General features: G+C 46.1%; 1 protein-coding gene across 2 annotated transcripts in view; it reads left to right on the top strand.

Moving 5' to 3' along the window:
• hmcn1 (hemicentin 1) overlaps nt 1-14,435 on the top strand; it is a 677,622-nt gene that overhangs the window by 351,477 nt on the left and 311,710 nt on the right. For both annotated transcript variants that reach the window (XM_038794621.1, XM_038794624.1), the window contains exons 32-36: nt 7,386-7,670; nt 8,602-8,710; nt 10,047-10,216; nt 11,041-11,195; nt 11,392-11,515. In XM_038794621.1, the coding sequence (XP_038650549.1) occupies nt 7,386-7,670; nt 8,602-8,710; nt 10,047-10,216; nt 11,041-11,195; nt 11,392-11,515 (843 nt within the window). The remainder of the gene's footprint in view (nt 1-7,385; nt 7,671-8,601; nt 8,711-10,046; nt 10,217-11,040; nt 11,196-11,391; nt 11,516-14,435) is intronic.

Genomic DNA, 14,435 nt, shown 5'->3' with positions numbered 1-14,435 from the left:
TGGCGCGACGCATGGCCCCGCGACTCCCCCAACATCTGCCCGTGACCCACCCACGGGTCGCGTCCCTGGATTTGAAAATGACTGCTCTAAGCTGCGGGGCTCTGGACCGGGTTTAGGAAGGTGGAATTAGAAAGGGCACCTGGCTGTCCTCGGGCTGGCATGAACATGATGGCAGAATGGCCTCCTTCTGTGCTGTAACTTTTCTCTGATTCTAATTGTAATTGAGCAGGGAATAGCAATGGAAAAGTTGTGATTTGTGCCTGACGCCATGCTCCGGGAATCTCCCACTGATGGTATTAATGAAGTTTGCGCCCACGTCAGCTGGACACTTCACGCTCCACTCCTCTGCAATGCGCCACCCCTCACGGGCAAAAGTCTTGTGGGCGCGAATTGTTGCAAGTATTTACAAGCTGGGCCTGGGCACCATGGCTATTGAGGGGGAGCAAGAAAAGTCTCAGAAAATTGTCAGGCTTGCTGGCCCGGGGAAAATAGCGGAGAATGATTTGGTGCCAAGTCCGTGGACTCGGGGTGCCCCCCCTTAGAATCAGGGTGGCCCGTCTCTGACTGCCATTGCTGCATTATGTGATTCAAACACATCCCTTTGTGGCGCTACTAACAGGCTCCTGACTGCTCAAACTGCTGATTGCTTGACCTGTCCTGTAAGTGTTCAGAAGCCTCTGGTCATGTGAGGACCCACCCAGCCAGCCCCTCGGGGAAACCAGGGACCCCAGCTGTGACATCAACAAGAAGGATGTGGCCATGTTTAATCACCGGCACACCAGGTGCTGGCACTCCTCAGTGCAGCTCCACAACACAGGAAGCTCACCCAAACAAAAGACACATACATTGTGGCCTTTGGAACACTCCCTGGTACCAGCCTCTCTGAATGAAGCCTCAGCAGTGATACTAGAAGCTAGCCCACCCCTCAGGACCAGGAGCTGTCTCCAAGTGCTGCATATCCATCGTGCCCCTGATCCCATTCATCCTGCGCCCGGCCAGGAAATATGACCAGTTCTCTGTCCCAACCGGGTGGCTTTGGATGGTCAAGGCAATACTCCCTGCCACCCCAGGGAGTCCAGCCAGCTATGCCCGCTGCAAACCTGGCTGCTGCTTATATTTCAGACACACCTGAGGCTGGAGGAGCAGCGCCAACTCAGAGAGGACCCTGCACAAGAGGAGCCTGCCCCAGAAGACCAGGAGCCAGCTGGTGAGGCACGTGCAGGCCGTCCAACAGGCCGAGGAGGAGGTGCGATGGAGGCACCGTATCACGGCATGTATATACCATCGGCACATGTCCTTTCAGGAACTGCCAACTCCGGCTCAGCAGAGAGACCGTGCACCGCCTGTGCCAGATGGTGGCGCACCTAGCACCACGGGGGCCAAGGGGATGGAACCTGCTCCTGGTGGCTGTCAAGGTCTTGGGTGCCCTGGACTTTTATGCCTTGTGATCGTTCCAGGGCTCAAGTGGAGACCTGTGTTGGAGTTTGCAAATATCCACACAAGTGCATCTGTGTTGTAACGGATGCCTATGTGCCTGGACATAGGACACCTTTCAGGATGCCCGAGCAGCAGGATTCACCACCACTGATGGCATGCCCCAGATCCAAGGGATTATTCATCAAATGCATGTCCCCTTCCGAGCACCGGTTGATCAGGAGGTGTACTTCATTAATAGGAAGGGGTTCCACTCCTGGAATTTGCAGTTGGTGTGCGACCACTAGCTGCAAATCATGCATGTCTGCACCCGATATCCAGGCAGCATCCACAATGCTTTTATCCTGGCGCACAAGGTTCTCAGCACCTTCTAGACGCTCCCTAAGCTGAGGGGTTGGCTCTTGATCAACAACATACCTGCTGAGTTCATAGCTGGTGATGTCTTTGTGGAGGCCCAGACCCACCTGGAGACCCATTATAATTATGTGGGAGATGGTGAACGGTTAGGGCTCACTCACTGGGTAAGTTGTCGTACAAGAAGGGCTCACACTTCTGGCCTCGTACCCTGCCACTTCTCGTTGAGGGTGGTGCCATGTGGGACATTCATGTGTCATGGGAGTCCTGCCCCACCCCCACCGTAGGAGGCACCGCATAAGCCCCATCACTTCCTCCTCCCTCGGGGTTCTCACTGGCCCCTCCATAGATGGAGCTCTGGAGGCTCCACCGTCCCCTAGGGCTGCCAGTGCTGGAGGCTGACGCTCCTCTGAGCCATGGAGCACGGAGCCTGTCACGTGTCCCTCTGTGACTGGCTAAGGTCAGTCAGCACCCATCCAGTGCCCTCAGCCATGGTCCTTTGTGATTGGGCCAAGCTCTGGAGCATTGCAGCAGTGTCCATGTGGGCTCGGTACATATCTGCTTGTGACTGGACTCCCCTGTCCTGTGCCTCAGCCACTGACCGCATTATGTGTCCCATGCCTTGACATCCTGACCCATGGCTCTGACCTCTTGCCTCAGGTCTTCTGCTCTGGATGCCACCCGTTCAATGTTAGCCTGGGTACCATGCATTGTCAGTACCATCTCCTATGCCTGAAGGTGGTTGGACACCTCTGGCTGTACCTGCAGGCACTGTATCTGCATCTCTACTAGTGATGGGATCAAACTTTCCGGAAACTCAACATCTGTCCAGAAGACAGCTGTTCCTTGGGATCGGACAGCCCTCTGGCCTCCTACTCCCTCGGGAGTCCCTGCTTCCACCTGATGTGCTGCAGCATGTGTGAAATGTGCACCAGAAGGTGATCCAGGAGCCTCTTCACTAAAATGCTCCTCCATGGTGATAGTCTCAGCGATGATGGGGGTTGCTGCTGACAGCAGTGACAAAAAGAGTGATGATCTGAGGATGTGGCTGGGGGAAGCGACCCCAGATAGCCCGGCCTTATCTGATGGAGATCCTGCAAGACAAAACTCATGGGGTGAGATCTTGGGAAGGACTGGTCTGTGGGAGAAGGTTGACTTACTTTCTGTAGGGACATTCGCTTTGCATTGGGCTCTCACTTGTTTGCCACATGCCAACCTCCATGTCAGCCACTGCCCTTTCCTCTGCCTCGCCCTCTAGCTCCATTGCCATCTCTTGGGGTGAGGACTTGCAATTCAAGAACACTCCCTCCAGTCTTCTTCCTGTCACGCCTGTTATCCTTGGGGACCGAGAAATTACATGGTGAGACGCTGGGAGGTGAGTTCTACGTGGGGGGTTGGTAACTGGTGGCATGTGTGCAAGGCTCCTGTCCAAAGAGGACAATGCGTGTGGTGGGATTTGGTGGAAGGTGGGTTGTAAGCAAGATCATAGATCATAGAATTTACAGTGCAGAAGGAGGCCATTTGGCCCATCGAGTCTGCACCGGCTCTTGGAAAGAGCACCCTACCCAAGATCCACACCTCCACCCTATCCCCATAACCCAGTAACCCCACCCAACACTGAGAGCAATTTTGGACACTAAGGACAATTTAGCATGGCCAATCCACCTAACCTGCACATCTTTGGACTGTGGGAGGAAACCGGAGCACCCGGAGGAAACCCACGCACACAGGGGGAGAACGTGCAGACTCCGCACAGACAGTGACCCAAGCCGGGAATCGAACCTGGGACCCTGGAGCTGTGAAGCAATTGTGCTAACCACAATGCTACCGTGCAGGCGGGTGGAGTATGGTTGGCCTCTCAGGGATTGGGCGGTAATTTGAGGAGTGAGGGACGGTAGTGTTCGCAGGGGCACAGAGGTGGTGACTCACCCAAGCTGCCCAATTGAGGTCATTCATCTTTTTGTGGCACTGAGTTCCGGTCCTCCTTGTGAGGCACTGAATGCCTCTGTCCCTCCTCCCAGGGACTGCTGACTATAGTGGGCTTGAGTCACCACCCCACCCTAGGGAAGAGAGTGGATTGCCCTTAAGTGTCCAGGGATGTGCAGGTTAGGTTAGGGGATAGGGTGAGCAGACCTGCGTAGAGTTCTCTTTTGGAGGGTAAGTGAACACTGGGGTCAAATGGCCTTCTTCTGCACAGTAGGAATTTTATGATTAATAACCTTGACCCCCCCGCCCCCCCCCCCCCCCCCCCCTCTCTCCACGATGTCCAGTATTCTGTCCACTTCACTTTCACAAAATAGGGGGACAGGTCTTCTTTGAACCATCTTCTTGGCTGGAATGAGAATGTGCAGTGAGTGGAATGATCAGAAGCAGCTCTAACTTGTCATGTTCTTCAGTGAGAATTTTGGCTCCAGCCAATCTGATGCTACAGGGAATGGGAATTACTCACAATTCATGTGGGCAGAGTGCTGGCCTAATTGTATGTCCTGAATTGTGGAACAAATAGTGCCCCCGACGGAAACGTGAATCACATACTATTCAATTCCGACATTAACGCTTAGTTTCCAAAATGGGGAATCTAGCCCATTGCAAACTTTAGGAACAACTCCAGATGTATGACTGACTACTCACTAGCCAGTTCCTTTATAGTTTCGTGTCTTGAAATTAACAGTTCTGCTCCCAGTTCCTCTTTGTTCCTTTAATGTCAGGCTGTCTGGAAACTGTTCTTCACTTCTCTAGTTTTCTGAACACAGTAAGAAGTCTGACAACACCAGGTTAAAGTCCAACAGGTTTGTTTCAAATCACTAGCTTTCAGAGCACTGTTCCTTCCTCAGGTGAATGGAGAGGTAGGTTCCAGAAACATTTAGATAGACAAAGTCAAAGATGCAATACGATACTTTGAATGCGAGCATTTGCAGGTAATTAAGTCTTTATAGAGCCAGAGAGAGAGGTAACCCCAGGTTAAAGAGGTGTGAATTGTCTCAAGCCAGGACAGTTGGTAGGATTTCACAAACCCAGGCCAGATGGTGGGGGATGAATGCAGTGCGACATGAATCCAAGTCATGAAACTGGCTTTCTTAACCATTACTCCATTGTATGGCTCGTCTTCTAGCAAAGCTGAGAGAGATGTTCTCTCTCTAGCTGCCCGTCCCCAACTGCTGTAGCTTCCAGCTAACAACAAGGAACAAAGGAAAGTTTTTTTTCTCTTATAATGGCTTCTAAATTTATATAGCAACTAAATTTATTTTTTATGCCGTAGCTCTCTCGCTCTCTCTATCTCAATCTAATCCCAGTTGGAACTGAAACCAATCTCCACACATACAAATACCTTTGTCCAGAATAAATCGGGTCCCTTCCAGACATAGAAACGTAAATTAACCCCACTTAAAACTGTATCTTATTTCTAATGTTTACCAATACAAATATAAATCTCTTAAAACTACCCTCTGTTGTCCTGACAATGGCCAAATGGTATTTTTTTCTAAACTACACCAGATGGCTTGTCAAAGTAGTCCAGCAGAGTTTTTAAAAAAACTTCTACTGGCAGCTTCATAGAACATAGAACATAGAACAGTACAGCACAGAACAGGCCCTTCGGCCCTCAATGTTGTGCTGAGCCATGATCACCCTACTCAAACCCATGTATCCACCCTATACCCGTAACCCAACAACCCCCCCTTAACCTTACTTTAATTAGGACACTACGGGCAATTTAGCATGGCCAATCCACCTAACCCGCACATCTGTCTTTTTTTCATGTTTAATTGGCAGAGGAATTTGTAAAAATTTAGAATGCAACACTGAAGTAGACATTATCTGCCCTTCAAGATCAGTTACATCTACTGCATACATTTGTGACTCCTGCAATGCAGGTTAAGTACCTTGGACTAGCCAAACTGGGGTATCTTTAGCACCAAGTTCAAATGGCACTGATGAGTTTGGGTCTCCGTTTGTGAGTCACACCCTGCACTACTCCTTGTGGCAAAAATTAGTGAGAAATGATGGTGGATTTCTATCCGGGTCCTGCCTGCCATTTAAAAAAAAACATATTTTAATATAAACATGTATCAAAGCATATTACTGTGAATAAACACCCCGGGAAACATACTTCCCAACAATCAACTATACAGCCTTTACAGATTTGTCCCCTTTTTCACCCCCCCCCCCCCGCGACAAACAGCTCCTCAAACACGGTCACAAACATTGCCCAACTTTCCCCAAACCTCCCTGAAGAGCCCCTTAACTCTAGCCACAGGGAGTCGTACAGGCCACGCAACCCGGTGGTGATGTCGAGCGCCACTCGAGCAAAATTCGCCGCTGTGCATTCAGGGAGGCGAAGGCCACGACATCGGCCTTCCTCCTCTCCATGAGCTCCGGCTTCTCTGAAACCCCAAATATCGCCACCAAAGGGTCCGGGTCCATCTCCTCCTCCACTATCCTGGCTAGGACCGTGAACACTCCCGCCCAGAATCTTCCCAATTTTTCGCAACCCCAAAACATGTGCGTGTGAGTCGCTGGCCCCCGCCCACACCTCTCACACTCATCTGTACTCCCTGAAAGAACCCACTCATTCTTGCCTGAGTCATATGCACCCTGTGCACCACCGTAAACTATATCAGGCTGATCCTTGCACAAGAGAAGGTCCCAATTACCCATCACAGTGCCTCACTCCATCCTCCCCAATTGATCTCCCCTCCCAACTCCGCTTCCCATTTCTCCTTGATCTTTATCACCTGCTCACCTCCCTGCTCCCCCAGCCACTTGTATGTATCCTCAATTTTTCCCTCCCCTTCCACATCCGGAAGCAGCAGTCGCTCCAGCAGGGTGTATTTCAGCAACTTAGGGAACTCCTCCAGACCTTTCATGCAAAGTCCCTAACCTGTAGATACCTGAACTCACTCCCCCTCAGCAGCTCTACCTTCTCCCTTAGCTCCTCCAGACTGGCGAACCCTTCCTCCAAATACAAATCCCTCACGTTGACCAGCCCCACTTCCCTCCACTTCCTATATATACTATCCATCCCCCCTGGCTCAAACCCATGATCCTCGCACAGCGGCATTTGCACCGACATCCCTTCCATCCTAAAATGCCTCTTCAGCTGATTCCATATCTTCACCATGGCCTGCACCACTGGGCTCCCTGAATACCTGCACGGAGCCATTGGCAATGCTGCCATCACCATAGCCCTCAAACTAGACCCCTTACAAGATTCCTCCTCCATCCTACCCACTCTACCCCTTCTCCTTCCCACCACCGCTACACCTTGTCCACATTTGCCGCCCAATAATAATGGAGCATGTTCAGCAGCGCCAACCCCCCCCCCCCCCCCCGCTGCTTCTGCCTCTGTAGCAGGGTCCTCCCCACCCTCAGCACCATCCCCGCCCATACAATGTCCGAGATGATCGTGCCCACTTCCCAAAAAAAGGTCTTTGGTATACAGATCGGTAGAGCCTGAAAGATAAACAAGAACCTCGCTGCCTGCCATTTTTGAGGATTGGCGGTATCATCCTGACGAAAATCCGCTCTGTTTCTAATAAGAGTGTAATATTTTCAATATATTAGTTGCATATTTATTTTGATTTCTTTTTATTTTCTAGTTCCTCCCAACATTGAAGGAGGAAGACCTGGTGTTCCTCAGCATAAGAAGGTTACTGCCAGTAGCTCGGTGGTTCTGGAATGTGAAGCTTCTGGCTACCCCCCTCCTGTTCTCACCTGGTTGAAGGATGGGGTACCTGTGGAAGTGAATGATAACACCCGTGTCCTTCAGGGAGGTAGAAAGTTAGAGATCCTCAATGCAGCTGTACCTAATGGAGGTGGATACATGTGCGTGGCTAGCAGTATCGCTGGAGAAAGCAAAACAGAGTACACGATCGATGTTTTGGGTAAGGAAATAAGAGTATGGTTAAACCACCGCACTCATAGAGGGTAGAGATGGGGTTCAAACACTGGCATGAGCACAAAAGTAACCATACACTGTAAATATCTGACTCATCATTGCCGGGAAACATGACCTCTTGAAAATGAATAATTTTAGTGGAGTATTATAATTACATCCAGCCAGCCTGGTACATTAAGATGTTTCAATATATTCTTCACCCAGTTAAAATGCTCCTAAAAGGATGTTAAGATTATGATATGTACCAAGAGAAAACGTTTTCAGCTCAATTGTTCCCGTCATTATCTTTCTTTGTTTCACTTACTATTACAAGCATTTGTAAAATTCCATAATTTCAGTGAATGTTGAGTTGAATTCCATGTACGTGCCCCAGATAGGATATGAGTCTATAATTCTTGGAACAACTCTAAAGCCTCGGTCAGTGTCATTTATACAATGGACCTAATTTCTGTGAAGTGAAAGGCTTTTATTTCTCTCACTCCTTGAGGACGACAGTAGCAAATTAGTGCAAACATCAGGCTAGATCATATTCATTCTCATTATTCAAGGCAAATTAAAAATCAAAATGTGTTCTGGTATTTACACTTCTTTCCAATTCTTCTTTGCAAGCTTGATCAGGTAATTACAAAGAATGGTCTCTGTTACTTTGTGCAAGAACATATCGGCATTTTAAAAAGGATAATTGATGCATAATTTTAGCAGAGGTGAAATGGACAGTGATGTTTGTTTGCCTCTAGAGAATACAAATGGAATTGCAGCTTGAATAAACAACTATGTGCAGTATTCTGCTGCACGCAATGGAATGAAGACAGTACTCCAAAAATGCATGGGAGGTAGTTGATTGTTTGCTTTGTGCTGCACTGTGCATGTACCTTGGATGCACCGAAACTCTCCGACTATTTCTTCTGTGTGTACAGTGCCGCCAATCATAGAAGGGAGTGATGAAGCCACCGACACAACCGTACTTGTCCATAATCCACTGGAACTCGAGTGTGATGCAGCAGGAACTCCACCTCCACATATCACGTGAGACTTTATTGCAAATATTTGCCTTGCAAAGTAAGCAATACCAGTGGTGATGATAGAAACCATAAGTGAGTCTCTCATTAGGGAACCAAGCCATGACAAAGACTTCTAATTGACATTTTGCTATGTTGCCTCCATTTCTGCTGGGCACAAGTTGACATCAATAGAGATAGTGATACTGAATCCGATGACCCTCTGGCTAGTACCTTACCTGCATTAGCTCCCAAGAAAGTCAAAAAGGGAGAAACTATAGGGAGCAATAAGGCTGGATCGTCTCCTAATTTAATCAGTACACTGAAGCATATAAATGTTATGTAAATTATACAGAAGTGACATTCTGTTATTTTTTTTCAGGGATTTCACCAAGTAATTGCTTAGGCGTGGAAACTGGATATTTGATGTTGCAGGACTGCCCCATTATACAGAACATTTATAAAGGAATACCAGAAACTTTCACTTTGTTCTAGGAAAATAAATGTTTTGGGCCTTGAGTTTCAGTAGGGTTTCATTGCAGGGATTGGAACTACTTGACTGTGGCTGGCTGGCACCGAAGGCCAAGGATCATGGGAGGTGCATGGGAATGCAAATGAGCAAAGTGAGGATATCTGTGTCTAAATCCCTCTGTAGGCCACTGGCAGCTATAAACCTGTTTCTAAAGAGCCAACATTTTGAGGATATTTTAGACCAAAATATTTTCCTGGTTCCACTTTATAATAGTCTATGCATTGAAAGTAAGTTGCCCAGTTTACACTTTGGAATCCTCTAACCCAGTGAGGCTATAGATGTTCAGTTAATCAGCATATTCAAGTCCGAGATTGATAGATTTTTGCTCACTTGAGGCAATCGAGGAATATAGGAATAGGGTGGGTATGTTGAGTTGATGTAGAGGTTTGACCATGCTCTTATTGAATGGTGGAGCTTACTCCTAGCTGCTCCAATTTCCTAAGTTGTTATATTTGCAGAAATTAATACCTAAAAATGTAAATGCAGGTAACAAATATTTTTCTGAATGTGTTGCACATTTTCCTAGTTTAGTAACAGGAAAAAGGAGTCAATCGAGTAACAAATGGTTCTTATTTATTAACACAGTAGTATGTACAGAAGGGACCTGGCTGAGAGTCCAGTCCTTTCTCTCTGTCACCGTTACATTCTGGCCGACCACGTAGTTAGCAGGGGAGTTCGTACTCTTCGAGCCACACGGGGGATATTAGTAAGTTTGTCCCATGTGTCCATGCGGATTACTACACCTAAAATGTGATTTTCATGGTGATTCTTACTAAATGGACTGACAATAAATAACTGGAAATTATATTGTTTTTTTAATGTATTATTTTAGGTGGATGAAAGATGGACAAACTATTAAAAGCATGGCCGGCATTCAAATTTCAGCCAATGGCCAGAAGTTAACCATCCTTCAAGCTCAAGTGTCTGATGCAGGCAGATACCAATGTTTAGCCACAAATGAAGCAGGCAATCATCAGCGGGAATTCAACATCATAGTTCAGGGTAACTCTTGCATTTCTGGAACAGGTTGTTTCAATGCTTTTATTTATTTTTAAAACATTTATTTTAATGTATTTTATACTTGTATCTTGCACTAGGGCTGGATCATCTGTTACAGCACCTAACAGAGGTTGGATAGTTAGTACTTGAAAAGGAGGAAAGGATCAGAAGGATTTCTATCTCAAGTTGCATTTTGGCTTCATTCCTTCACATTATTAATTGAAAAGTACAACACTGCCAGGGGCCAAGGAGATATTGCAAATCACCCACCATCTCAGCTGAAGCCTATTATGCATTGGCCAATCCATAATGGGCTTCAGCTGAGATGGTGGATTGGCAATAACTCTTTGGCTCCTGGCAGTGTTGCACTTTTCAATTAATGATGTGAAGGAATGAAGCCAAGATGCAACTTGAGATAGAAATCCTTCTGATCCTTTTCAAGGACTAACTAGCCAACCTCTGTTGGATGCTGAAACAGACGATTCAGCCCCCAGTGCGCAATCTGCTGTCTGAATGAATCTGAGTCTGCATTTTATAAACTAGATCTTCCTTAATAAACTAAGATCAAAAACCACGTTGCTTTAATGATTTCATTAATAGTTGGTATTCTCTCATTAAAAAAATAATCTACAAGGTAATCTATTCCATTACAATGCTCCAGTCCTTCCCTCCCCCCACCACCACCACTACCTTTATTTCCTGTGACTGTTTATTTGGCTTTCTGTGAGAATAATTTCTACTGAGTGAGTTGGTTTTCTGCCAGGAATTAGTAACTAAAAGTTAATTAATATTTCTATATAAATTGTTTTTTTTCCACATCAATGCAGTCCCACCAACAATTAGATCAACAGGACCCTCAGAAAGATCAGTCGTGGTTCATAAAACTGTAACCCTGCAGTGTGTAGCCAACGGCATTCCAAACCCTGCCATTACCTGGCTTAAAGATGGACGGCCAGTAAACACAGCAAGAGGAAACATTAAGGTATGTTCACTGAAATATGCCAGACACATTAAACTCATTCAAATATTTTAACTGTTGTTTAGAATCATGTGTTAAGAACGCTACATTAGCAAGGAACTAGTGGCTCCAAGTTCCAACTGTACCTCAGCAGAGGGAGAACAAAGCATAGTTCCAAATCATTTATAAAGTTGAAGCATATCACTGTTTCTCTTTGTAGCTGGAGTCTGCAGGTCGCATGCTGCAGATTGCGAATGCCTTGCTGGAGGATGCAGGCAGGTATTCGTGTGTCGCAACTAATGTAGCTGGAGAAGCACAGCAGCACATCAGGCTCAATGTACATGGTAAGAATTGCACAATGACACTAAACACCAATCATACAATTTAAAAGAAATTCTATTTGCAACAGTACAATGTTAATTACTTGCACATAACACATTTAATTTTCTACATATTTCCACCTCCCTTTTTAAAATCCCCCCCCCCCCATCCTTTCACATCTCATCAATGTTAAAACTACTCTTCAATTGAGAGGCATCTCGTGTTTTGACCCAGTCCTCTGCCTTTCCATGCTTTTGGCTTGATTGCCACGAAGTGATAGAGACACCTGGATAGCTCAATTAGTTGTTCTTCCCCCTCCTGCCTGTAAAAGGAACATCTATCTTCTATCCTCTATCCACAGTCTTGCCTAATGGTACAGTTAGGGTTATGAGTATAATATAGGAAGTGGCATAAGTAAACCTGTACTCAACGTCTCTGAAGTATAATGTTCGACGACCACCTTTCCCACGCCATTAGATTGAAATGTGGGCAGTGTACCAACTGCAGTGCTGCCTTCTCATCAGAATGGTTCATTTGTGCAACCAGTGCTAACCAGGTCCCACAATCATAACACCTTTGGACCACTGAAAGATAGTCTGCCCTGCTTAAATCCCTTAAAGGAGCGATGCATTGTGGCTGGGGGGGATCATGCCCTAATTGTGCAGGAAGTGCATCTGTCATGGGGAAAAAGTGAGAAATGGCATAATATGAGAGAGAGGGTTCCGAGGTTTTTCAATCTACACTGGAGGTGCTTGCACCAATCTCTGTCACCTCCTAAAGCCCTCCAAGGTCACTGCTCTTATTCTGCCTTCTTGCGCATTCTGGATTTTAATCACTGCACTGTTGGTGGCTGTGCCTTCTGCTATCTGGATCCGAAGCCTCCCTGTCTCTCTGCTCCTTTAAGGAGCATCTTAAAACCTACTTCTTTCTCTAGCCTTTGGTCATCTGCCCTATTAAATGGTTCAGTGTTTTTTTTTAATAAATTTAGAGTACCCAATTATTTTTTCCAATTAAGTGGGCAATTTAGCGTGACCAATCCACCTATCCTGCACATCTTTTGGAATGTGGGGGCGAAACCCACGCAGACACGGGGAGAATGTGCAAACTCCACACGGACAGTGACCCAGGGCCGGGATTCGAACCCGGGTCCTCAGCGCCGTAGGCAACAATGCTAACCACTGTGCCACTGTGCTGCCCCAAATGGTTCAGTGTTTAAGAACATTCTTATGGAGCACCTTGGGATGTGGTACTGCATTGAAAACACTCTAAAAATGCAAGGTGTTGTTCAGTGGAAGTTGATGTATAATCAAAGGTAAATAAAATTTAGATACTATATGTTACAATACACTAGCCTGAGGAATAAAGAATAGTGTATTAGAAATAACGGAATGAACAATATGCATTTACGTTGTGTAATGGCCAAGAAATAAAAAAAATGCAAATCACAGAAAATGTTGTGGATAAGGTTTACATCTGGTACAAGGTTTTGTCTCCAGAATCTTTGGCAGGTAATGGGATGAGGATAGTGGATTAAATTGTATTTGTCAACTGTGGCAGCCTTACTGACAAATGGCCTCAAGCAGCATATGTTATGATTTGTATATAATCCTCCTCATATTTTTGGATTTTTGATAATTTCCCCATGGGAAGAATCATGGTTCACTTCATGCTAAGAATGTTAACCAAAGTTAAGCCCAACTCTTGAAGGATTATAATTACCTCAGGAACCAGCAGATGGATATACGTGTAAAAGCTTAACACAGCCGTTTGTGGATGCTCGTCCATTTGAAACTAAGACTTTAACTGAAGAGGGAATCGGGTATATGAGGGTGGAAGTAAGCGGCAAACTCCCTCAGCTGTGTGAGGCCCGGGCAGTTCTAACTCCTGAGGTTTACCTGCACACTATCAGTCAGTTGCCTGCACAACACTGATGGGGAAGCAGAGGGTGCAGCAGCTAGCTGCTGTGCCAGAGTGTCATTTTGAAAGGTACCTCGGTAAGTTGTGGGAAGGGTATTTTGGAAGGGTCTCAAGCTTCTGAGGCACCTGGAGGAACTCTTGAAAATATATCAGATTGGCCATCCTGTGGGCCGAGCTCCTCTTCCTGTTGTTTTCACCTGAAAGGTAAACCAGAGCAGCTTAATTGAAATAATTATCATTGCTCGGTGACCTCATCAGACCTCAATCCACATATCTGAAGAAGAACCCCACCAGCTTCAGACCTGCAGACGTCCTGTCTGTTTTGAAGAGCATATTAAATTAGAAGACAATGGGAACAGGATAGGCGGTCTACCAAACAATTATAATTAGCCGTGCATCAAGCTTTCACCAGGCAGATAGGGTTAAAATTGCAATTTTTTTTTGCTTTTTCTACTCGACTTGAGCTCAATAAGCCAAGATGACTCTAGTACTGAAAAGAACAGAAAACATTTAGAGACTTGAGAGGTACAGGTCAACAGTTGGTTCCCCACTGACCATTCCATGTCCATGAGGAGAGGGTCAGAGGTCAGCTGATAATTTCCCGCCCTGAAGTGGGACAGAAGAAAGATACAGGTGTGTGTGGAATGGCTTTCTAAAAAAACCCTCAACTTTTATTGTGATTAGTACCCACTTTGTGAGACGCTGTAAACTTTGATTTGTTCCAATGCTAAAATTGACTAAAATAGGAAATGAATGTGTTGTTTAGTTTTTTAATTTGTGGGGAGGGGCGGGAAGGGTGACTTGGAGACTAAATGAGTACTTGAGTTTTGACTATAAAAATATTTTTGAGATTAATTTGTAATCTGTAAAATAAAGCAGCTTACCATTTGTAGTGTGGTAGTGTTTTTAGTTCACCCAAAAGCACTTTGAAGAAACGTGTTCGAGGTCCAGAGTTTGTTGGAGTGGGGTATCTCACGCTGTGCCCTGTGCATTAACATTTTCCTCCACCTTCAACTCTTTGTGCTG

This window comes from Scyliorhinus canicula, chromosome 4, assembly GCF_902713615.1.
Source record: "Scyliorhinus canicula chromosome 4, sScyCan1.1, whole genome shotgun sequence".
NCBI classification, from domain to species: Eukaryota; Metazoa; Chordata; class Chondrichthyes; order Carcharhiniformes; family Scyliorhinidae; genus Scyliorhinus; species Scyliorhinus canicula.
The sequence above is the reverse complement of the archived record's forward strand: the minus strand, read 5'-3'. Positions and strand labels throughout refer to the sequence as shown.